The sequence below is a fragment of the Dama dama genome, chromosome 4 (assembly GCF_033118175.1).
Source record: "Dama dama isolate Ldn47 chromosome 4, ASM3311817v1, whole genome shotgun sequence".
Classification (NCBI taxonomy): Eukaryota; Metazoa; Chordata; class Mammalia; order Artiodactyla; family Cervidae; genus Dama; species Dama dama.
Window position 1 is genome coordinate 28363809 of NC_083684.1, and position 23043 is coordinate 28386851.

Here is a 23043-nt window from a genome sequence, read left to right on the forward strand (position 1 = left end):
GGGGAGCCACCACAGCAGGCTCTCCCAGCCTCCAGGCGGATCAGCTGGGGTGCAGAACTGGCGGCTGTGCCCCCCAAGGTGGGTCCTTGCCGGACTCCCTCCGCTTCCACCAGACCTCTAAGATGCACAATATGATATGAGTGTGCAGGCTCCCCCCTCCCCACCCCAAACTTCCCGGGGACCCGCGAGGCTGTCACATGCCCCACTGTGCGGGGGCAAACACGGGGTGTCTGGCCGCTCCATACATCTACCAACTCCACGTGGGAAGGGAGATGCAAAAAGGATACTCCCACTTTGTATCCCAAGGCGCCACTCTTCCAGCATCTCTACAACTTAAGTCAAAGTTGGGCAGGGCAGGCTGACTTCAACGGAGAAAAAGCAGGCGCGGAAGGGAGGAGACGCGCGGCCTGGCTGGAGAGGCCGCCGAGGCCAGCGCCGAGCGGCCCTTTTGTCCTGTAGAGGGAGCTCCAGCCCCAAATTTCCCGGCTCCCTCCCCCGGCCCGCCCACCCCTGCCCGGCCTGGAGCCTGGACTCCAGGTTGGACCCTTGCATCGCCCGAACCGCAGCTCCCCCGCCTTCCCTGCGCAGGGACCTCAGAAAGCTGCCCTTCCTGGGCACTTGGGGAAAACTCACTGGGGTGCCAAGACGCACAGATGCCGCGCGGAACCGACCCCTCAACTCATAATGCGGGCTGGGCAGTGTCAACAAGGGGAAAGGATGTGCACCCTGGATTTCCTGCTCCTCCATACACCCCCACTCACTGCCACCCCACATCTATATACCTACAAGGAGGTTCTGGGGGTCCGTGTGGTTGGAAGGGGATCTGAAACGGAGCTTGCACAGTCCCTTATACAACACTGAAAAAGCCTCAGTTGTGTCTATGGAAGGATGGGGGGCAGGCTTCCAGATCCTTCTTGTGAGTCTTTCTGCTGTGTCATCAGACAAGGCCCCAAGGCCCCGCGGTTGCGTCCGTGGAACTGGGAGCTGGGCCCAGTTTCCCGGCTCCTTGAGGGGAATCTTGCCCCGTTTCCCACCTGTCTCCTCTGCCCTTTCTCTCCAGCGCCCGGGGTGCTTCTCCAACCGCTTCTTCTCCAGCGGCGCCCCCAGCCCGGCCGCTTCGGCCTCTCCTCCGCTTCTGCTGTCCCTGACTTGCCTCGCCTTCTTTTCTGCTGATTCCGGCGACTCTTCAAACATGGGCGTGGGGTGGAGGGTAAAACAAAATAGAACAAAACGCACCAGGCAGACCCCTCTCGGGGCAGACAGACGGTGTATAGTCAAAGTGGCAACAGCTCATTTATTTAGCCAAAAATAGATACTTTCTTGTACAATTTGGTTCACACATATGTACATTTTTCTGTATATACAAAAAAAAAAAAAAGTCAGACGCGCTTATTCTCACTGAAACTCCACCCCCCAAAACCAACCGAACAAACAAACCTCACAAACTCAGCTAATGTGGGGAACAGAAGCCACTGGGGGGTAGACTGAGGGGGGGATTTGTTTTATTCCTTTTTTTTTTCTTTAGTTTTCTTTTTAGGTATTCATACACCGACATGCTTACAAGTCATAACTATACAGAGCGATTTTTTTTTTTTTTTTACAATTATTACAACGATTTAAAAATTTCTTTAAAAAAAAAAAACTAGGATGAGGAGAGAGCCGATAAGACCAGAGCGGCATCCAGGTGGTTCTGGGGCCTGCAAGAGAGAGGCGATGGTAGTAAAGAAAGAGATTTTTTGGGGGGACCGACGCACCCTAGGACTGGGAGACCCAACCCAGGGTGGATGCCGGGGGGCAAGGAGGGACGCAGATCTCACTGTGAAATGAGGTCCAGCTGTGGACGCTGGTCTTCCAGGTTAACTATAAGATTGGGCGGGAGGCGTCAGGACCCGAGGTCTGAGGCTGGTAGGAGGTGGGCTTCACCGGAGCCCCGGTGTCTGGACTGGGACTGTCGGAGAGCCGTCTCAGAGCCCGCGGGGACGAAGGAGGAGTGTGTTTCGTCCCCTTGTAAAAGCGCTTCCTAGCTGTGTTCCCCCGGGGCGGGGAGGGGTGGAGGGACCTGAAACCTAGTTTCCTCCGCATTCCTTCCTTCCCCGGCCTGCCAATCCCAACACCCCCACCCCAGTTCGGGGGTCTCTTACCGCCTGGGCACCGGCTGGAAAGCTGTCTTGAGTAACTTTTTCTCCACTTCCAAGGCACTACAGCGATCTACGGGAAGCGGGAGAAAAAGGAGGGCCTTTAGAGCGCTCGGCGTTCCGGGCCTCGGGAGGCGGGCGCGGCGTGGTAAGCGCCCTGCGCCCGCGAGGGACCTGCCCGGGCGCGACCCCCAGACTCTCCCCCTCCCTCCGAATCCTGCGCGCCGCAGTCACCTGTTCCACCCTCGGGCTCCGCCGGCCGAGCGAAGGCAGCGGCGGCGGCCGGGTGGCCCGCGGCTCCGGGAAGTCCCAGCAGGTGTGGCGGGCCCGAGCCCAGCAGGGACAGCGGGTGCGGACGTGGGCCAGGCGGCGGGCCTGGGAACGGCCGGTTGGTCCAAGCGGGGAACTTGCCCAGCGGCGCCGAGACGAGTCTGTGAGCCGCGGCGGCGGCGGCGGCCGGAGAGAGCTGCATGGCCGAGGGCGCGACCGCTGCCCCCGGGGGAGAGCCCCCCGCGCCCTGAGGCGAGCGGCGCGGGTTGTCCGGGCTTGTGGCCGTCTCGGCCAGGGACCAGATCTTGGGTTTCTGCAGGGCCGAGGCGGGCGCCGGTGCAGGAGCGCAGGGGTCCAGGCCCGTTGGGGGCGAGGGCGGAGATGGCGGGGCCGTGGCCACGGGCGGTGGCACTGGGGCCAGACTCAGGACGGGCAGCGGACGCTCCTCCAAGCCCTCGGAGCTGTCGTCCGAGTCGCTATTCTTGGAGTCTGAGATGGGTTCCAGGCCGAGGTCGCCGTCCCTGTGCGACGCCCCGGTCAGGGCCAGCTCGGGCCCCGCGGCCGCGCCGTCTAAGTTCTCCAAATCGATCTCCTCGTCCTCCTCGTCCTCCGCCAGGCCCTCGCCCCCGGGGTCCTCCTCCTCCCCCCCGAGCTCCTCCTCCTCCAGCTCCAGTTCGCGTTTGCCGTCGTCTTCATCCTCCTCCTCATCTTCCTCCTCGCGCTCGCTCCCGTAAGCGTTGCCCTCCTCGTCGGTGCGGCTACGGGGCGCCCAGGTCATCTTGTTCTCCTTCTTGAGGCGCCGGCGCGCGTTGGCGAACCAGGTGGACACCTGGGTGAGGGTCATCTTGGTGATGATGGCCAGCATGATCTTCTCGCCCTTGGTGGGGTAGGGGTTCTTGCGGTGCTCGTTGAGCCAGGCCTTGAGCGTGCTAGTGCTTTCTCGGGTGGCGTTCTTGGGACGGGATGGGTCCCCGAACTGATACTGGCCATACGGGTAGAAGGCGGGGTGCGGGTGCGGAAACGCGGTGGCCGCGGCCGTATGCTGCACCCCGGGACTGTCCTTCAGCTCATACTGCGTGCCCTGTACGCACATGGAGAAGGAAGGGACACGCGCGGAGGGAGCGTGGATGAGCCCCGGCTGTCGCCGCCTCCACCCTCCCGGCCCAGGCCACGCTAGTCTACTCTGAGCGCGCACACCTCGTCCGGCGCCCCAGCTCTAACCTCCCTTCCGCGGCTCCCAGGGCACTTACCAGCTGGGGGAAGATGGGCAGCTCGGCGGTGTAGGGCAGGAAGGCGCCGTAGCCTTGGGCGGCTGCGGCTGCGGCTGCCGCCGCGGCGTAGGGCGCCCCGTACACGGACGAGAGCACGTTGGACAGGGACCCCGAGGCAGCCAGCTCCGAGGCGCCGGCTCCCGGGCCGCCCCGGGCCCCAGCGCTGCCACCGCCGGCGGCGGCCCCCGGGCGCTCGGGTGGGTAGAGCGGGCGGATGTACTGGTATCCGAGCTGGGGGAAGGACATGGTGGCCCGCGGGGCACGGACGGAGAGGGGGCCCGGCCCCCCGGGGCCGCCCAGCTCAGCGCCGCCCGCGGGCTCCGGGGCGCATCGGGGGTTGGGCCCGGCTGCGGCCGCGCTGCCTTCCGCGCTGCGCTGCGCTCCGCGTTCGCCTATTGATCTGCTCCGGGGCGGCGGCGGCGGCGGCGGCGAGGAGCCAGGTCAGGTCCGAACAGATTGGCGGAGATTCCCGGGGCTCCGGAATCTGATTGACATTTCTACGGGCCCGCAAGCCCCTCCTCTCTGCGCCGCGCTCCCTCCTCTCGGCCGCCGGAGCTGCCTCTGCCCGCGCCCGGCTCCTCGCCGCCCTCCTCTCCCCGAGCAGTGTCGCGCCTCGCTTCCTTCGCCCTCCTCTAGTTTTCACTCCCCCTCCTTGCCCTTCCTCTCTCCTCCCCTTTCTGCGCTCCTCTTCCCCCCAGGATCGCTTCCGCTCCTTCGGGCTCTTTCACGCTCCTGGACTACGGAACTCTTCTTTCTCGTCTTTCCCTTTCTCACTGTTCCTTTCTCTCTCCTTTCTGTTCCCGTCACTCTTTCTTTTTAAAATCTATTTTCTCTGCACACACACCACACTCCCCACACTCCCATCCCCCGGCCTCTGAGCCCTGGGCTGAGGCGGCCTAAACTTGTGGACACTCGGGGTGCCGTGCGCGGGGGTTGGGGTGGGGGGGAGGGGGTGTGTGTGTCCATATCTGGGTCGGTGTGTCCGTCCCCGCCCTCACCCCCTCCCTCGCCCTTCCCCAAATCTCGGGTCTGACGTCGCGCCCTCTTATTCGACTTTTCCTCGCGTCTCCTTCGCGAGTCGCCAATCGCCTGGGCGCCCTGCAGGCGAGGCCGCCCATCCCGCAGAGAAGGCGCGCGGGGCGGGGCGGGGGCGGGAGCCCCGGAGCAGCGAGTCCCTTCCCGCCCCCTCTGGCCCGTGGCGGAAGGGGGCGCGGGAGGCGTGGGGACCGGGGTTAGCACTGGGTCAGCTCACCCCTCTCGCTTCCCGCCTCTCGGTACCTCTCCCCCTGCCCCAGCGCGTGGGATCTGGGTCGGGACCAGACAGAGCCTGGTCCGGGGTAGGCGCTGGGACTTTACTCTGCCCCGGCCCGCTTTCCAGATCGCACCTCTAGACTCTCGGCCACTCTCAGCCGCTTAGGGAGGGCGTGGAAGAGGCGTGAGGGAAGTGGGGGCGTGTGCTCTAAGGGAGTCTTCAAGGACCATCTCACTGCCCCGGGCGGGGCGGGGAGGCGAGGTCGCCCCCTTCCCAGAGGACCAAATCCTGCAATTAACCGCGTTCACGCCGCGCCAATGTCAGGGTGCAGAATCCTTTCTTAGAAATGGCGTGTGTGTTGGGGGGGGGGGGCGGTGCTGCAGAGTGGACGCCCCGGGCATCCTGGGGAGCGATGTCAGGGAAACGGAGCCCGCCGGAGCCCCAAGCCGGCGTGGGATGGGGGAGGAGCAGGGAGCCGGGTGGCGGAGGCTCCAGGAACTTTCAGGGAGCGCTTGGAGAAGTTAATATACTGGAATTTTCGGTCCGTAGAGATTCTTCGTTTCCCTCCCCCTTCTCCTGCTCCCGGGGTCTTCTCGCCAACCTGTTTTCTTTCGGCAGAGATCCTCCCATCCGCGGGGGTGGGGATGGGAGGCAAGACTTTTAGTTTTACAGTGGGGTATTTCCTAAACCAAAACTGAAATCCCAGAATCCGGGCGCCCACCTTCACAGTTTAGGGTGTGCAGCCGAGAGCAGGATTGAAATTCCCGGTATTGCGGCGACTCCGGGCTAAACGCTTTAGGCCGCTGCAGCGACCTACGCAAAGGCCAGGCCGGCAGCAGGAGAGCTCCGGGGACAACCCCCGGGCGGTGCCTGTCTTGGAGTTGCCGGTCCCGGCTCGGAGGCAGAAAGTGGCTTCCTTGCTCTAATTGATAGAAGAAGCTAATCCAAATTCTAGCAGAGCGGAGGGATCTGAGAATCCTGGCCCCAGCAGTCTCTGGTCTCAGCAGCTCCAGGGAGCCCCCTGGGAGTCCCGTGGAAACCCAGTTTTGACCTCGCGCCTACTCCCCGCCTCTTTCTACCAGTCTTCGTGCAGGTCGGCGCCTCGAGTAGGCACGAAAGTCGAGAAAATTGGGTTGGGGGTGGGGCGGGATAGAAGGGAAAGTTTTGGGGCAGCTAGGTTTGGGGTTCGATTGCGGAAAGTAACATGCGGCCTTCTCAAACTGGGTCAGACTGCTTCCCTAACCTCCTACTCACCTGCTTCTGCCTGATGCCAGGTGTTGGCCTTAGCTGAAATCTCCCCAGAAGAGGAGGTATCAGAGGAAGCTTTGAAATGTTTCCCCGGCGCCTGATTTCGTTTTCAGTTAAACCTCTCAGCCGAGTGGCATAGGGAATCACGGGCTCACCGACTCAAGAAAAATCAAAGGGTTACAAAATTGAGGGTAACGTTATTGCCGAGAGTGTTCCCTAAGCGGAGCCTCGACGGCCCTACAAATCTATAGAGTTTGCACAAGACCCGCCCCGGGGAGAGCCAAGAGCGAGACGCCGAAGTGGAGAAACTGGGGCGGCGCTGGGCCCTTGTTTAACGCGCAGCTCTTCGAGAAAACAGAGAACAATGAGTCCAGAAGATGCTTCCTCCGCCCGCATTGACTCGCTATCGACCTGGCTGCGTTGGACTGCGAGAGGCGGGAAAGAGGCCAGGCAAGAGGCGAGGCTGTGCTCAATGAATTAACCACGCCGGACCAGGGAACCCATGGCCCGGAAGACGAACCTCCAACCCAGATGAGGACCCAAGGAACTCGATTATTTAGATACCTCCAGGAGCCCCAGGTCTTCAGCAGAACAGCCTCTCCGCTCCCCTGGTCTCCAACAGAGACCCTAGCCCGGGCGATCCGCGCCCCACCTCGGGACCCAGAGCCCTAGGCAGCCGAGCCCCGACGTGGCGCTAGCTCCCCAATGCCACCAGGCCAGTGGAATCCGGCTCTGAACTGAACTCACGGGTCCAAGGACAGCCGAGCCTTTTCCAGGGATTTTTAATCCAAGAGATGGGGTCAAAGTGACACTCGCACAGGGAGGAAAAGCAGGTGCACGGGAAGTTGATTTGGGAAGGTCGTGCGCGCAAAAACGCACACAAACCCTTCTCCACCATCTCGCTTTCTTCCAACGTTCCCAGAGCACAAAATGCTTCGGAAGCTTGCTGTAGACGCTCTCTCAACGCGGCCGAGGGTGTGGGGAATGAGCAGGGGGCGTCCATAGCACTGGCTTAGCGCGCACTCACTGCAGCGCTCCCGGGTCTCACCCTTGGAGGTGCTGGCCCGACGTGTGCCCAGGGCCGGTGGCCCGCCTGGCTCAAGGGCTGCGCCGCGCACTGTACCCGGGCCTCCAGTCACCAGCCCCCCTTCCTGCCCCCTCCTCGCTCGGCCTCACGGCGCCCACGCGTCCCCATCGGGGGGCGCCGCTGTAGCCCTAAGTTTCTCCGCCGAGGCCCATCTTCTGTCCTTCCCTCCCAGGCCCGAAGTCCCTGGGCTGCAGTGCGGACCGGCGATCCCTCTGCTTCCTGCAGACGCCGCGGCGCACGCTCCCACCGCTCCCTCCCCCCGCGCTCGGGTTACAGGTTAATGAAATGCTCGTTTTCCTCAGCCATTTGTTTTGTTTTCCTGCAAAGTTCTGATAAGTAGCTAACCAACGAAGCTTGTAATTACAATCTTACAGAAACCGGGCCGATCTGTATATAAATCTCACCATCCAATTACAAGATGTAATAATTTTGCACTCAAGCTGGTAATGAGGTCTAATACTCGTGCATGCGATAATCCCCTCTGGATGCTGGCTTGATCAGATGTTGGCTTTGTAATTAGACGGGCAGAAAATCATTATTTCATGTTCAAATAGAAAATGAGGTTGGTGGGAAGTTAATTTCTCTCCGCTCTGTGAAGCGTAGACAAGAATTTAATGATTTAATTACAGTTGTAAGCCCTTTCCATGAGACTTAAATTGAGCTGAGAATATTTTTTTCTTTCTCTCTCTCTCTTCTGCGTTCTCTCTCTCTCCGCTATTAGCAGCCGCGTGGACGCCCGAGTTCGTGGCCTGGTGTCCGCACTGGGAGGGGTTTGTATCAGGCTAAGAGTCCAGACCCCAGCATCCCTGGAGGCGTAGGGCGCGGCCTCGTGGGCCGCCCCGGAACGGACTGCCTCTTGCTGCCGGTTATCAGGGCCTCGGACCCCTACTCTGGGCCCAGAGAAGCTACTGGGAAACTTTGGGAGAAAGTTTGCCAACTTTGCTCTCGGCGAGGGAGAGGCTGCCCGAAGGGCCGGGCCAGCGACTGGTAGCTACGGGTGGGGTGCGCCCCCAGCCAGGCCCGGGCACTCGGAGCTGGCCAGGCTGCCCAAGGAGCGGCCCGAGGCCGGCCGGCAGCGGGCCCCTCGCTTCCCCCAATCCGCTTCTGCCCCTCCTCGAAATGGCCCGAGCCCCTGGGTCTCCAAGCAGCCGCGACGCGCAGCAGCACCCAGAGCTGCCAGGATTGGAAACTTGGCCCTCAACGCGAGTGATGTTATTTCTCTTTACCTCTCCAGGATCATCTTTTCCACCTGACTCGAGCAGTTTCACTCCCTCCCCCTCTTTTGTTTTTCCTCTCTCTGTCTGTCTTTCCCACTTTGCATATATTCGATTTCTAGGTCATTGATTTTATTTCTCTTCCCTCAATTCCCTCATTCGCTGTTATCTTTTTCTCCCCTGTCTGGACCACTTTTCAGTTCACTTTTCTCAATTTTGCTCCCTCCCTCTTCCCTTATTTTATGTCTCTTTTTTTCCCCTCTCTGACTCTGCGTCTCTCCCCCTCTTCCTCATTTCTCGTTCTTTCTTTTCTTTTTTCCCCCGTCCCTCTCGTTCATCCTAATCTATCTCCTTCGTGGATGTCTTGGTCTGTCTCTCAGGTTCTCTGCGTCTATTTTCTCTGCTCTTCCTCTCCAGCATTCGTCCCCTCCCCCCCGTGGATCTGCCTTGCCGGCGGCGCCCCCTCCTCATCCATCTTGGGAGATGAATATGTCGCTTTATTAGATGCTGAGGCCAGAGCTGGGTGATGGGGCTCGGCCAGCCTAGCGCATTTTCTTCATGCATATTGACGAGATGGTAATGAGTGCGTTTGCATTGTTGCGTGGAGATGCTGCGTTTCCTGCCGCAGTTCGGAGCCGGCAAGGGTGTCGCGGGCCCAAGAGTGACCGCAGTGGGCACCTGGCCTGATGGTCGCAGCTGGCCCTCAGCGGGTTCACGGTGCTCGGGGCCCGGGGAAGGAAGTGACCTCGGCGAGGGCCCGGGCGGGCCGCCGCCTGCTTGCGCTCCTCCACAAAGGCTGTCTGCTCTCCCCTCATTAAAGCCTCGTTATGGGAACCCCCGCCTGGCTCGCGACGGTTCTTTCGGCGCCCCCAGCCCAGGGGCCTCGGACCCCCCTCCCCTGTTGTTTTGAGGCCTGGGATGGAGCGCCACCAGGAAATTAGTGCCTGACAACAACGTCTAATGGCAGTAAATTGTTTGCGATTCCGAGTGACACGTCGCGGGATCAAACACAGCCGCATTGTGTACCGTGCCCGGCTCTCTCCTCGTTAATCTTGCAGCGCGCAGTGGCCGCGCTTGGTCAGGGAAGGTTGCGCTCAAGCCCTTGGCTGTCCGCTCTGCCGGCTCTCAGCCGACCTGGAGGACCAGTCTTTCTAGAGGGGCTTGTCCTTTCCCGAGCAGGTCTGCAAAGCTCAGGACCCGGGCCCAGGCTCGCCTCTCCAAGAGGTGGTTTGTGAAAGTCAGGATCTCGAAGAGCACAAACTCTGAATTGAGCTAAGATGGAACCGACGTACTGCTTGCTGGAAATTCAGAGACCGTGAAACCTCACCCTTTCTAGACACAGTGGAGTGGGGATTCTTTGGGCATTAGACTTTTGCATTAATCACCCCACCACCACCACCACCATTCTCTTCCAACTTCATACTGGGAAAGTTGAGAGCTTTTGGTTTAAAAGTAAAAAAAAGTCAAGCTCTGGCCTTGTCTGGAATTGTGTTGGATCTTGTCCCCCGAACTTAAAGTCCTCCACTACCACCTCACCTATTATTTGCTTAGTATTTTTCCTTTTGTTGACTCAAGTTAAATATTTAAATACATGTTTTTAAAAGAAAACTTGATATTACTACTGTAAATGGACAAGTGGCTATTACTCACCATAAAAGTAAATTGTAAAAGATAAACCCAAGTAAAACCAAGCAATGTTAATACATTTTAGCCATGATTGCTTGCTTGGGAATGACTTCTAGAGGTCCAGCTGTGTGTGTGTGCGTGTGTGTGTGTGTGTGTGTGTGTGTGTATTAGCAAGTGTTGTTTTTCAGTTGCTCATTCATGTCTGCACCCATGGACTGCACACCAGGCTTCCCTGTCCTTCACCATCTCCCAGAGCTTGCTCAAACTCATGTCCATTGAGTCGGTGATGCCATCTAGCCATCTTGTCCTCTGTCATCCCCTTTAGCAAATGTTGGGAATGTCAAATACTGAATCTTTCTAGAAGATGAGAGAATTAAAATGTTTCTCACTATTTAATAATGTTAGCTAATTCTCTGTCTCCACACTACCTAATATTATGTTCAGGATCGTAAAAGCTGCATTGGTTTAGGGTTTACCAGAGTCTGTTGAAGAGTGTGTAAAAAATTCAAGATAAAAAATAACATGTTGAGTTATTATTAATTACCAAATAATTGTGTTTAGCATGGTCACACAAAATCACATTTAATTCTCACAATACACCTATGAGGGAGAGACTAGCTTAGGGTGACCACGTCTGGTTGTGCAGGATGCTCACTGAACAAGGGCACCTCGCTGAAGAGCTAAGAGGCTCTGAAGTCCAGTCTTTCCGTGCTCAGGGCTGCACTCCAGGAAAAGCAGATTTCTCTAATCTTCACAAAGCTGGGGTATGACCCAGCCCTAGAGAAGGGGAAACAAGACTTAGAGAGCTTGGCAAAGCCCAGGCTGGAGCCCCCATCTAATATTTATCCCTCCTCTGGGAGGAAGATCTGGACCTTTGGGTGATTGGGGGAGGTGGTGTAGGGGTCTGGGAGGAGGTTACTGGAAGGCTAGTCCCTGGTTTGACCAAAGTTAAGGCACTGGGCCTGCCAATGCAGGAGATGCAAAAGATTTGGGTTCGATCCCTGGGTTGGGAAGATCCCCTGGAGTAGGAAATGGCAATGCACTCTGGAATTCTTGCCTGAAGAATTCCCATGGACAGAGGAGCCTGGTGGGCTATAATCCATGGGGTTGCAAAGAGTTGGACACGACTGAGCGCGCACGTGCACACACACACACACACACACACACACACACACACACACACGCAAAGACACACATACAAAGGCAACAGGACTGCTGTGTTTTCCCTTCCCCTTGACCCTCACACTTCTTGCAACTATTTGGAGAGGACTTGGGTAAAAATACAGTAAATCACATGTACGTTATCTCAGCTAGCAACCAGGTTGGGGCAGGGGGAGAAGATGTTCTTGTTGTGCTTGACCTAACCATGGGTGTTTCAGCTGTTCCTTGCCTTTTTTTTTGGTTCAGTTTACCTGCATGAGTTTATAGCCCAGAGTCCTGCTTTGTTGCCATCCATATTGTTAACAAGTTTCAGATTCTTAAGGGCGAATAGGAATTGCATTGCATCAGAGACTGAGAATTAGGGTGACCTCTGGAGAAGGGAATGGCTACCCACTCCAGTATTCTTGCCTGGGAAATTCCAAGGACAGAGGAGCCTGCCGGGATACAGTCCATGGGGTCACAAAGAGTCAGATACAATTGAGTATCTAACACTTTTTTCTGGTCATAGACATCTTTGGGGGGAAGTTTTGTCTCCATAGAGTCTTTTTTTTTTAAGTTGAATTGCTTGCCAACACTTGCTAATTAGGTGAATTTATTTAAAAATCTAGATTTCAGTTTGTTAGTAAAACCAGAAGGCTAAGAAATCCAAGACTGTCTTCAATGAGATCACAGCAACGACTCATGTATCTGGACACCCATTTGCTCCGATTTGCTCTGTTGCCTGCAGGCAGCTGAGTGGTAGCACTGCTTTGCATCCTTAATTGAGAGAATGGAAGCCCTTGCAGTAGATGCTGCTCCTCCATTGTGAAGAAAATAGCACAGAGTGTGATCTGGGCAAGGTGTTGTAAGAGCCTCTTTCCTTTTCTCTCTATCACACTCCTGGTTAGCTGGGTAGATGCTTTTCCAGCTAACCAGGTTGAGGGCAGGTTTCAGGAGTCGAAGAAATGTGTAGCTCTGAGAGATGTCCAGGAGACCCAGCTAGGCCAATTCTAAAGCTTCTGGGAACAGAATAGAAAGACTGGTCCCTAAACAGTCATTTGTAGGATGCCCCCACCCACTTGCTTTCCCATCCTTAGCATCAACCCCCTCCCCCTTTTTTTTATTTGGCTGCGCTGGGTCTTAGTTGTTGTTGAATGGGGGATGGGAATCTAGTTCCCTGACCAGGGATTGAACCCAGCCCCCCTGCATTGGGAGGGTAGAGTCTTAACCACTAGACTACCAGGGAAATCCTGTGCATCAACCCTTTCTTGATTCCCATGCGTTGTCTTAAAAATGTTAAGCCACGAAGCCTGCTTCCTCCCTTCTTTTCTCCCTTTCCCTTTCTCCTTGTAACAAACATTTATTGAATGGCTTCCGCAAGCTAGGAACTGTGCTAAGTTTTGGGAAACATGAGCTGGACAGGCCAGGACCCTGTTCTCACTGAGCTTACATTTTAGTGGGACAATCAAATACCAATGAGGAAGACAAGGAGGACAAATTAAGATGTGTTAAGTTCTGCAAAACAGCACAACCAGTAATACAGGGTGTACTGAGTTGGATGATGTCTTCCTCAGATTCATATCTTTCCCAGAACCTAAGAACCCAACCTTATTTGGAAATAGGGCCCTTGAAGATGTAATGAACTGAGTTTTCATTACATTGGGGTTTCATCTCCTATTGGAGCAGAATGGGCTTGGAATCCAGTAAGACCAGTGTCATTGTAAGAAGGGGAGAAAAGACAGAGCCAGACAGAAGGGAACAAGGTGATGTGAAGACTGAGGCAAAAATTGGATTGATGCATCTGTAAGCCAAGGAATGCCAAAAATTGCTGACAACCACCAGAAGCTAGAAAGAGGCAAGAAAGAATTCTCCCCTAGGGCCTTTTGAGGGAGCATAGCCCTGTCAACACCTTGATTTCAGACATCTAGTCTTCAGAACCATAAATTTCTGTAGTTTCAAGCCATCTAGTTTGTGGTAATTTGTTACAGCAACCCTACGAAACTAATGTACAGAGGGATAAGCGAGCTGTTACTTTAGATAGCACAATCACAGATCTGCAAGGAGGAGATGATGTTTTAGCTGAGATGGAGTCAGTCGTGAAATTCTCAGAGAAGTGTGTTTTAGAGCTGCTCAGTCCAATACGGTAGCTGCTAGCCACATGTGACCATAGAACACTTGAAATGCAGCTGGTCCAAATTGAGATAAGCTGAAAGAGTAAAACACCCACCAGATTTCAAAGACTTAGTATGAAAAGAAAAGAATGTAAACCATTTCATTCATTTTTTAATATTGACGGCACATTGAAACAATATTTTGGATAGTTCGAGTTAAATAAAGAATATTATTAAAATTAATTTCACCTGCTTCTTTTACCTTTTTAAATGTGGGCAGTAGGAGATTTTGAATTACATTTGTGACTCACATTACATTTCTATTGCATGGTGTTATTCTAAAGATAAGAACAGCATGTGCAAAGGCCCTGTGGCAGGGAGGAGTGTTTCAATACTCAGCCTGCATGTTGATATTTATTTGGTGATGTTGCTAGACATGGGGAGCTGATCTGAGAAGCCCTGTGGAACTTACAAAGAGTATTTATGTCTTTGTTCCATCTCAGTGGAAAGAGTGGCCATGAAGGTCAGTCCTTCAACCTGAATGGTGTCTCCTTTCTCTTTGCCAACACTCTTAGACACAAACTTTGCCATCCTTTCTGCTTGGTACATTCATCTCATCCTCTCCCTATGCTTGTTAACATGAGGACTTATAATGAGGCCTAAGTCCTTGTGCTGAGGCCGGGGGTGATATATAAGCAGGGACCACCCTCCCCAAACCCACAGCTTTTGCAAAGTGAACTTCAAAGACCATATTAGTCCACTTATAAAGCTAGAATTTTGTTCTTTTAAGACACAGGTCACAAAATGATACTCTGGACAGTGGGATGTTGCCTCTGAGATGAGACTATAAAAAGACTATGGCTTCTGTCTTGGGCACTTCTGACTCTCTGTCCTTGAGATTACCAGCTGCCATGTTGTGAAGATGCTTAGACCACTGTTGAAGGGGCCCACCTGGCAAGGAATAATTTCTGGCCACCATGTGGGTGAGCTTGGATGTGGATTCTCCAGTCCCTGCTGAGTCTTCAGGGGAGTATAGCCCAGGCCAACCACTTGAGCGTAACCCTATAAGAAATCCTGAGCCAGCTGCACCTGGAGTCTGACTCATGAAACTGTGAAATAATATATGTTTGTGATTTGAAACTAAATGTTGGCAAACTACAGGTGGGTAGGCTGCCTGTTTTTATAAATAAAGTTTTATTGGAACACAAGAATGCCCATTGTCTATGGTTGCTTTCAGACTCCACAGCAGAACCTGTTGAGTAGTTGCAGTGAACGTCATATAACCCACAAGCCTGAAGTATTTACTATCTGGCTCCTTAAGGAAAAGTTCATTGATTCCCGTTTAAGATGCTGTGTTTTAGAATAATTGTTACACAACAATAACTAATACAATGACTTTAGGATTTAGAACAATGGGCCTAACATGGCTTGTATGTTATGGGTTAAGGTTTCTGCTTTCAGTTTAGCTCCATGTAGTAGGGGTTGCGTCAAGGAGGATGCCAAGGCTGTATATTGTCACCCTGCTTATTTAACTTATATGCAGAGTTCATCGTGTGAAATGCTGGGCTGGATGAAGCACAAGCTGGAATCAAGATTGCCGGGAGAAATATCAATAACCTCAGATATGCAGATGACTCCGTTGTTATGGCAGAAAGTGAAGAGGAACTAAAGAGCCTCTAGATGAAGATGAAAGAGAAGAGTGAAAAAGCTGGCTTAAAACTCAACATTAAAAAAACTAAGATCATGGCATCCAGTCCCATCACTTCATGGCAAACAGATGGGGAAACAATGGAAACAGTAAACAAACTTTATTTTCTTGGGCTCCAAAATCACTGCAAGATGGTGACTGCAGCTGTGAAATTAAAGGACACGTACTCCTTGGAAGAAAAGCTATGACCAACCTAAACAGCATATTAAGAAGCAGAGACATTACTTTGCTAACAAAGGTCCATTTAGTCAAAGCTATGGCTTTTCCAATAGTCATGTATGGATGTGAGAGTCGAACTATGAAGAAGGCTGAGTGCTGAAGAATTGATGCTTTAGAACTGTGGTGTTGGAGAAGACTCTTGAGAGTCCCTTGGACAGCAAGGAGATCAAGCCAGTCAAGCCTAAAGGAAATCAATCCTGAATATTCATTGGAAGGACTGGTGCTGAAGCTGAAGTTCCAATACTTGGCCATCTGATGTGAAGAATTGACTCATTGGAAAAGACCCTGATGCTCAGAAAGATTGAAGGCAGGAGGAGAAGGGGATGACAGAGGATGATATGGTTGAATGGCATCACCGACTCAATGAACATGAGTTTGAGCAAGCTCTGGGAGTTGGTGAAGGACAGGGAAGCCTGTCGTGCTACAGTCCATGGGGTCCCAAAGAGTTGGGCAAGATTGAGCGACTGAAAATAAACTAGTATGTTAATGATGTTAAATGTGAACTGAGCATTTACTGTATGCTGGGCCCAGTCTCAATCATATTCCAGAATACTGCATTCATTCCTTTATCTATGGTCCCCTCAGGCACTTCTGCAGTTGATAACATTCTGTAGGTGTGACAGGTGTCTGTGGATTTAAATTGCCTTTTAGAGATTGGAATTAGCAGGACACACAACGGAAGACTCTGTAATCATGGGGTGGTGAGCAGAGGGCAAACATGTTCCGCTGCTAAGTACATTTGTTGGTTGTTAAACTCTGGAAACGTTCCTATCACCTTGTCCTAAGCCTCTCAGGGCTCTCCTGCTGCCGCAGCAGCCCACCACCCCCTTTCCTCTCCCCCGTCACCCTGACCCTTGGCCCAATGATCCAGCAACCAAAGGGCATAAGACAGGCACAGCAGGGGCCTTCCAAGTCTTTAGGGTCTACCCTGACTGGTAGGGCTTCCCAGGTGGTGCTAGTGGTAAAGAACCCCCCTGCCAATACAGGAGATAAGGATTTGATCCCTGGGTTGGGAAGATCCCCTGGAGGAGGGCATGGCAATACACTCCAGTAGTCTTGCCTGGAGAATCCCACGGACAGAGGAGCCTGGGGGCTATGGTCCACGGGGTTCCAAAGAGTCAGACAGGACTGAAGTGACTCAGCATGCACGCACACTGATTGGTCAACTCCCATGTCAAGCTGATGGTGGCATATTTAATGTCACCCAAAGACAAAACCCCAAATGCCAGCCACTGCTCCACCTCGGTCTTGGCTTGTGGAAGAAGAGGGCCCATCACCACTGCTCTCCAAGGCCAGACCTCAACCTGGTCCAGAAGAGACACTCAGCAAAGCTGACGGAATTCACAGGCGTCTACTGAACGTTTGCTCCTTTATGGGATTAACAGGGGAGAGGATGCAAAGAACAATAAGACATGGGAAGGTCTGTAGCCAGACCTTCTGCTCATAATCAAACCCACTTCTGACCTCAGGCAAGCAAGTCAGTTCTCTGTGCTTCAGTTTCCTCCTCTGTGACAACAATGATTCCTACGTCATGGCATTTTTATTAAAGAGAAAGTAATATAATTACATATATATGTGTGTGTGTGTGTATATATATATATATATATATATATGGTTTTCCCCAATGGCTTACTTCCCTAGTGGCTCAGTAGATAAAGAATCTCCTGCAATCCAGGAGACACAGGAGACATGAGTTCGATGCTTGGGTTGGGAAGATACCCTGGAGGAGGGTGGCAACCTGTTCCAGTAGTCTTGCTTGAAAATCCGACGGACAGAGGAGCTTGGCAGGCTACAGTCCAAAAGGGTCGCAAAGAGTCAGACATGACTGAATGACTAAGCACAGAAGCACACGCACGCGCACACACACACACACACACACACACACACACACACACACACATATGTATACATTCCCTTCTCCAGGGAATCTTCCCAATCCAGGAATCAAGCCCAGGTCTCCCGCATTGCAGATGGATTCTTTACTAGCTAAGTCATCAGAGAAGCCCAATGTACATATATGTACATATATAATTACAATAGGTATGTGTGTGTTAGCCACTCAGTCATATCCAGCTCTTTGCAACCTCATGAACTGTAACCCACCAGGTTCCTCTGTCCATGGGATTCTCCAGGCAAGAATACTGGAATGGGTTGCCATGTATCTCCTCCAGGGGATCTTCCTGACCCAGGAATTGAACCCTAGTCTCCCGCATTGAAGGCAGATTCTTTACTATCTGAGCCTCCAGGAAAGTCCCATAATATATATATATGTATATATATTGCATGTCAATATATTATACCACTATAATTATATATAATTTAATAATACAAAGATAGCACTAACACAAGCGCTAAGAATAATGCCTGTACTTAGTAAGTACTCAGCAAATGTTAGAAGAGTTTAGGGGCCAGAAGAATAAACTCAGAGCGGGTCTTGAAATGGCAAGATGCGCATTTGGCCAGCGTGCACAGAGCATTGACGGGCTTTCCACGATGCGAACAAGGACTGGTTTCCTGGGCGTGTGACCTGTGCCCAGTGCCCCATGCTTAAAAGCACCCTGGACTTGGTTTAATGCTCTGCTGCTGCCATCTCAAGATTCTTAAGTACTTTTTGAACAAGGGGTTCGCATTTTCATTGGGCGCCCAACCCCAAGATTATGTGAGGATCTTGCACACAGCGGTGGGTGAAGCTCAATTCTGTTCCTTGGAAGCTTTGCATGCCTGCTGCATGGGCGGGTGGACCCAAGGTAATCACATCACAGAGCTATACACACCCTAGGGGAGCGTCAGGCCTGCGCATGTGCACCCACGCATCTGTGTTGGGGGAAAACGGCCCAGAAGACCTGTTTGAAGCCGCAAAGAGTACGCAGCAAAGGCCAAGCCTGCCTGATTCCACCATGGCAACCCCGAGAGGAACTCCAGCTGGGAAACCAGGTCCCATAATGCCTCTGTTCAGGGAATTCTGCTTGGATTTATTTTCTGCAAGAGGAATAAGGTCTTGAATTCTGAAATATTTTGAAGCCTTTGGAAAATCCCACTTAAATCACGGATGACAGTTTGACATTTTTCCAGCTGTTTGGAAGCAGTAGACAAGTCGAGTCTCTCAGCAGGGCACAGGCTGGCATGCTGGGATGTGTGTTGGTTCTCAACTCCCTCCCTGTTCCTGGCTCCTCTAGGCTTTTAGGAGAAAGGGAAGGGAAAAAGAGAGAAAACCGAAACCCAGACTCTTTCAGGGTTTGTGCCCATTTGAGCCATCGGCATTTAGTGGGTTTATCCTGAAAATGAAATCTTAATTGGGCAACTATATCTTTCCTCCTTTTCCAGATCAGTGGACTCACCTCCTTCTCGCCAGCAAAGATTTCAGTAGCTTGTGTCTTTCCCTCATTAAATTCACACCTTGGTCTGGAGGATTGTTTTCTTGGCTCATCAGGTGCCAGTGATGGCTCCTTATCTTTTTTTTTTCGTGGTCTGCCACAGGCAATCAAGATGTGGGTATGGATTATAACTCAGGTTCCATCTTCAGCTAGATCCATTGGATAAGAGCATGTGCTCAAATCTTAGCTTTGCCTCTTACTCTCAGGGAAGCTATTTGGCCTCTCTGTGCCTCAATTTTCCCATCTGTAAAATGCCCAGAGGAGGATTAAATGACTTAATACATGTGAAGTACTTAGAACTCATAATTAAGTGTTATGGTATAGAAGTATATGTGTATAACATATTTTAAAAGACATCTTTCCCACATATTATTACGTATGGATATACTATTTTCTCCATCATCATATGTCTATCCATAAAAGCATGTGTATATAATGCTCTTTACATCCAGGTGCAGTTTTAAGCCCTCTCCAAGAATTACCTCACTCAAACCTCAGAATGACATTAAAAGCTAGGGACTGATGTGCCCCTCATTTTAGAGACTAAGGAAACTGGGGCACAGAGACGTTAAGTAACTTGCCTGAGGCCACACAGCTAGAACCAAGAGACACTCAGGATTTTAGCCCTATGGTCACCACCCGCCCTTGCCCCCAACCCTTACCCTTTGGGATCTGCTCATACATACAACTCAAACTTTGCTAAACATTTAGGATTTTTCATTTTTCAATAATGTCTTTAACTTCTTATTGAAGAATAAGAGACTTACTTGAAATGCATGTGTCCTAACTGTAAGAATGCATTTATTTTCACAAAGTGAAAACACCCATGTAAACATGTAAGTATCCACACCAGAAAACGGAAGCTGGTGGTCCCCCAGGCACCGCCTGGGTCTTCTGGTCACTCCATTCCCACCTGCTACCAGACTAGCCTGACTTCCAACAGCAGAGATTAGTTTTGTCCAGTTTTATACTTCATGCAAACAGAATCATGCAACATGTATTCTTTTGACTTGGGCCTGTTTTGCCCAATATTATGTTTATAAGATTAAGGCATATTGTTGCTTGTGGTTGTAGATTATTTATTCTCATACTGAATGGGATCTCATTTATAATTTATCTACTGTTGATGGGCGTTTGGGTCATTTTCATGAACGGTTCTGCTAGGAACATTCATGCCTTTTTTTTTCTTTTTAAGTTTTTTTTTTGATGTGGGCCATCTTTTAAAAGTCTTTAGAATTTGTTATACTGTTGGTTTTGTTTTATGTATTGATATTTTGGCTGGGAGGCATGTGGGATCTTAGTTCCCAACCAGGGATTGAACCCGCACCCCTTGCATTAGAAGGCGGAGTCTTAACCACTAGACCACCAGGGAAGTCCCTGGCACACGCCTTTGGGTGGACATATATATGCATTTCTGTCCCATATGCACCTAGGAACGGGGTGTAGGATGGGCATGTATTCAGCTTCAGTAGATTGTGCTAAACAGTTCGCCAAAGTTTCTTTCAGGACGCCATGTGGTGGTGGTGATGGTGGGGAATGAGATCGGGGGTTGGATATCTTGCAAATGATTTCCCTTTCTGACCATTGAGTGGAAATAAAATGTGACATTTGGACCTAGTGGCAGGCAGTCTCATCAAGGCATGCCAGGGGCTTATTTATGGGGTTTTGTTAAACATCCCACCTTTCTTTAATTTCTGCAGGATATCCTCTTCCTGTAAAGTTGGCCGAAAGGGCAAACCATGCAGGACTCGTGATGGGGCTGTTAGAGCTGAAAGGCGGAGTAGCAGTGGGGCTGACAGTGTTCCTGGGCAGGTGTGAGTCAGGCACCGAGCCCCTCTCACCCTGTGAAGCCACAGAACCAGTGTGATGGAGTGACCCCTCTGCTCACGGCCAAACGTCGACTAAGCTCTCTCTGCGTGGCCTCCCCCGAGCTGGACATCAGGGACACGGTGGTATAGGAGGTCAGCTGGATTCCTGTCCTCTCTGCTTACCTTCTGGGGAATGCGGACACAAACACGGACCCAAACCAACTGACACAAATATTTTCAGAGCATGATAAGAAAATGAAAAAGATAAATAAAACAAGGAGATGAGAAAGCAAAAAATCAGAAAGAGGGGTGGCATTGGAGACAGCCCAGGGAAAAGACACCAGGCGTCAGCTTAGAAATACCCTAATATTTAGAAATACTTCAATAATTACAAATGCTGAGCATGGCCAGCCTCGTGGGTGTGCAGATCTGTGCCCTTGCTGTGATGCTCTGCTCTTCCTGTCCTAAAAGTCTTAAATTTTTTTTTTTTTGATGGAGCCTCATGACATGTGGGATCTTAGTTCCCCAACCAGGAATTGAACCCTTGCTCCTTGCATTGGAAGCACAGATTCTTAACCACTAGACTTCCAGGGAAGTCCCCAAAAAGTCTTAATAATTTTTGAACAAGGAGCCCAATTTTTCCTTTTGTCTTGGGCCCTGTAGATCATGTAGCTGGTCCTCCCAGTTGTTGGGGTGAGGGACAAAGAAACTGCATGTAAAACACCCCAAGGGCTAAGCCTAGAGGACTCTTCAGTTTCCTCCTTTCCCCTTATTTCTCTACGTCTTACAAGTTCTGAACCTGGCACTGAGGCTTTGGGGAGAGCAAATTAGAACACAAATGGGGCAGTTGCTTTTGATGTGGGCTTTTCAGGGCTTAGAAATCCTGCAGTTCCCGTCCCTGGAGGCCCCGGGTGATTAATGATAAAGGGGCTTTCTCCATTGTGTAAGCCAGAAGGAAGGAAGGAAGAGCACTTGAAAAGCAGAGAGTGTCCAAGTGCTGGGCCCTTGGACTTCCAGGCCTCTGGGGAGGGAAGCGGAGCTCTTCAACAGAGGGCCTGTCCCGGGTAGCTCAGGGAGCCGGATGGGCTGGTGACCAGAGTCAGTCATCGGGCTGTGACCCTGGGCCATCTCTGTTGTGCTTTGATAATCCAGCTATGGCCTCAAGTCCAGCTGAGGCTCGAAAAGTCGCTGGCAGAATCCAAATCCTGGCCTGGTCCTCCAGAACGTTCCCAGTGTCCCGGGAGACCCTCTGTCCCAGTCACACTGTCAGGGAAGGTCTGGGGCAGCTGGAGACAGGGCCCCACAGGATCTGAGAGGAACCCCACTTCTGCTGTCATGAGCCCTTCCATCACTTCAAAGGGAAAAGAAATGCCACGGTAAGGTTCCAGAAGATCATGGTTTGCTAGAGACATTTGCTACCAACAAAAGAATTCTCTTGAGAAACACACGTGGAATATCATGCAGGGTGGTCATGTGAGATGGGACTTTTATATTCTCACTCACATTTATATTTATAGTTAGTTAGCTAACTGATGGGGGAACAAACAGGATCATATGGATACACAGCCCAGCTTACCCATCCCCCTGGGGGATGACTCTTAGGCGGGGTCTCCGTGGTTCCTCTGAGGGTCCCAGGGCCTGAGTCCCTTGGTAACCTGCCCACTGATGCACCTCTCATGGCTTGCCTCCCTTCCCTGCCTCGCTTTGCCCCCACCTTATTGTGCTTCTGGGATCAGCCCCCTAATAGGCTCCCTGCACCCCAGTTCTTTTCTCAGACTCTGCTTTTTTTTTTTTAGTGGATCAGACTCTGCTTTTAAGCACCAGATTAGGACAGTGCCTTAGCAAACTCGGATCTACCATGCCCGTCCCAGAACCCACGATCTACCATGCCAGTCCTAGAAAGCACGAACATCCTCTAGATTATGGTTATTTATTTATTTACTTACTTTTGGCTGCACTGGGTCTTTCTTGCTTTCACCTGGACTTTCTCTAATCTAATGAGCAGGGCTAGTCTTCACTGTGACACTCAGGCTGCTCACTGTGGAGGCTTCTCTTGCTTCGGGGCACAGGCTCGAGGCACGCGGGCTTCAGAAGTTGCAGTGTGCAGGCTCAGGAGTTGTGGCACGTGGGTTTAGTTGCCCTGCGGCATGTGGGATCTTCCTGGACCACGGATCAAACTGGTGTCCCCTGCACAGGCAGGCGGATTCTTATCCACTGTGCCACCTGGGAAGTCCATCCTCCACAGATTCTAACTACATTTCAAGGTATTGACACCTTGTTCTGTGACCTTAAGTAAATTACTCTGTCAGGGGCCCAGATATTTCACCCAAACATTAAATGAAATAGCATTAGGCTAATAATATCCATATCTCTACTTTTCCAGTATGGTTATGGACATCAAGTGCCCCAATACCTCGGGAATAGTGGTGATCCCCGAGTAGAGGGACTGGAGTGCTATCACTTTTCTTTGTTCTTTTTCTTATTTTCCAATTTTTGTGCAAGTTACATGTAAATGTTTTGAAATCTGAGAAAATCAATATGGGCAATTGGAAAATGAAGTTGAGTTCAGTTCAGTTGCTC

General features: G+C 51.9%; 1 protein-coding gene across 1 annotated transcript; it reads right to left on the reverse strand.

Moving 5' to 3' along the window:
* Nucleotides 1-1269: 1269 nt before the first annotated feature.
* Nucleotides 1270-3922, reverse strand: IRX3 (iroquois homeobox 3). The gene is made up of 4 exons (XM_061134434.1): nucleotides 3656-3922; nucleotides 2370-3486; nucleotides 2142-2208; nucleotides 1270-1697 (listed from the first exon to the last, which is right to left on the reverse strand). Exons 1-4 carry the CDS (start codon nucleotides 3920-3922, stop codon nucleotides 1643-1645), a joined length of 1506 nt encoding a protein of 501 aa, XP_060990417.1. The 3' UTR covers nucleotides 1270-1642.
* Nucleotides 3923-23043: the final 19121 nt, after the last annotated feature.

Excerpts from the sequence above, each read along its gene's own strand:
- IRX3 (XM_061134434.1), bottom strand. The coding sequence starts at position 3,922 with ATGTCCTTCCCCCAGCTCGGATACCAGTACATCCGCCCGCTCTACCCA. Across the intron at positions 2,209-2,369 it reads GGAGCCCGAGGGTGGAACAG|ATCGCTGTAGTGCCTTGGAA; the intron begins GTGACTGCGGCG and ends CGCTTCCCGTAG. Across the intron at positions 1,698-2,141 it reads TTCCAGCCGGTGCCCAGGCG|GCCCCAGAACCACCTGGATG; the intron begins GTAAGAGACCCC and ends TCTCTCTTGCAG.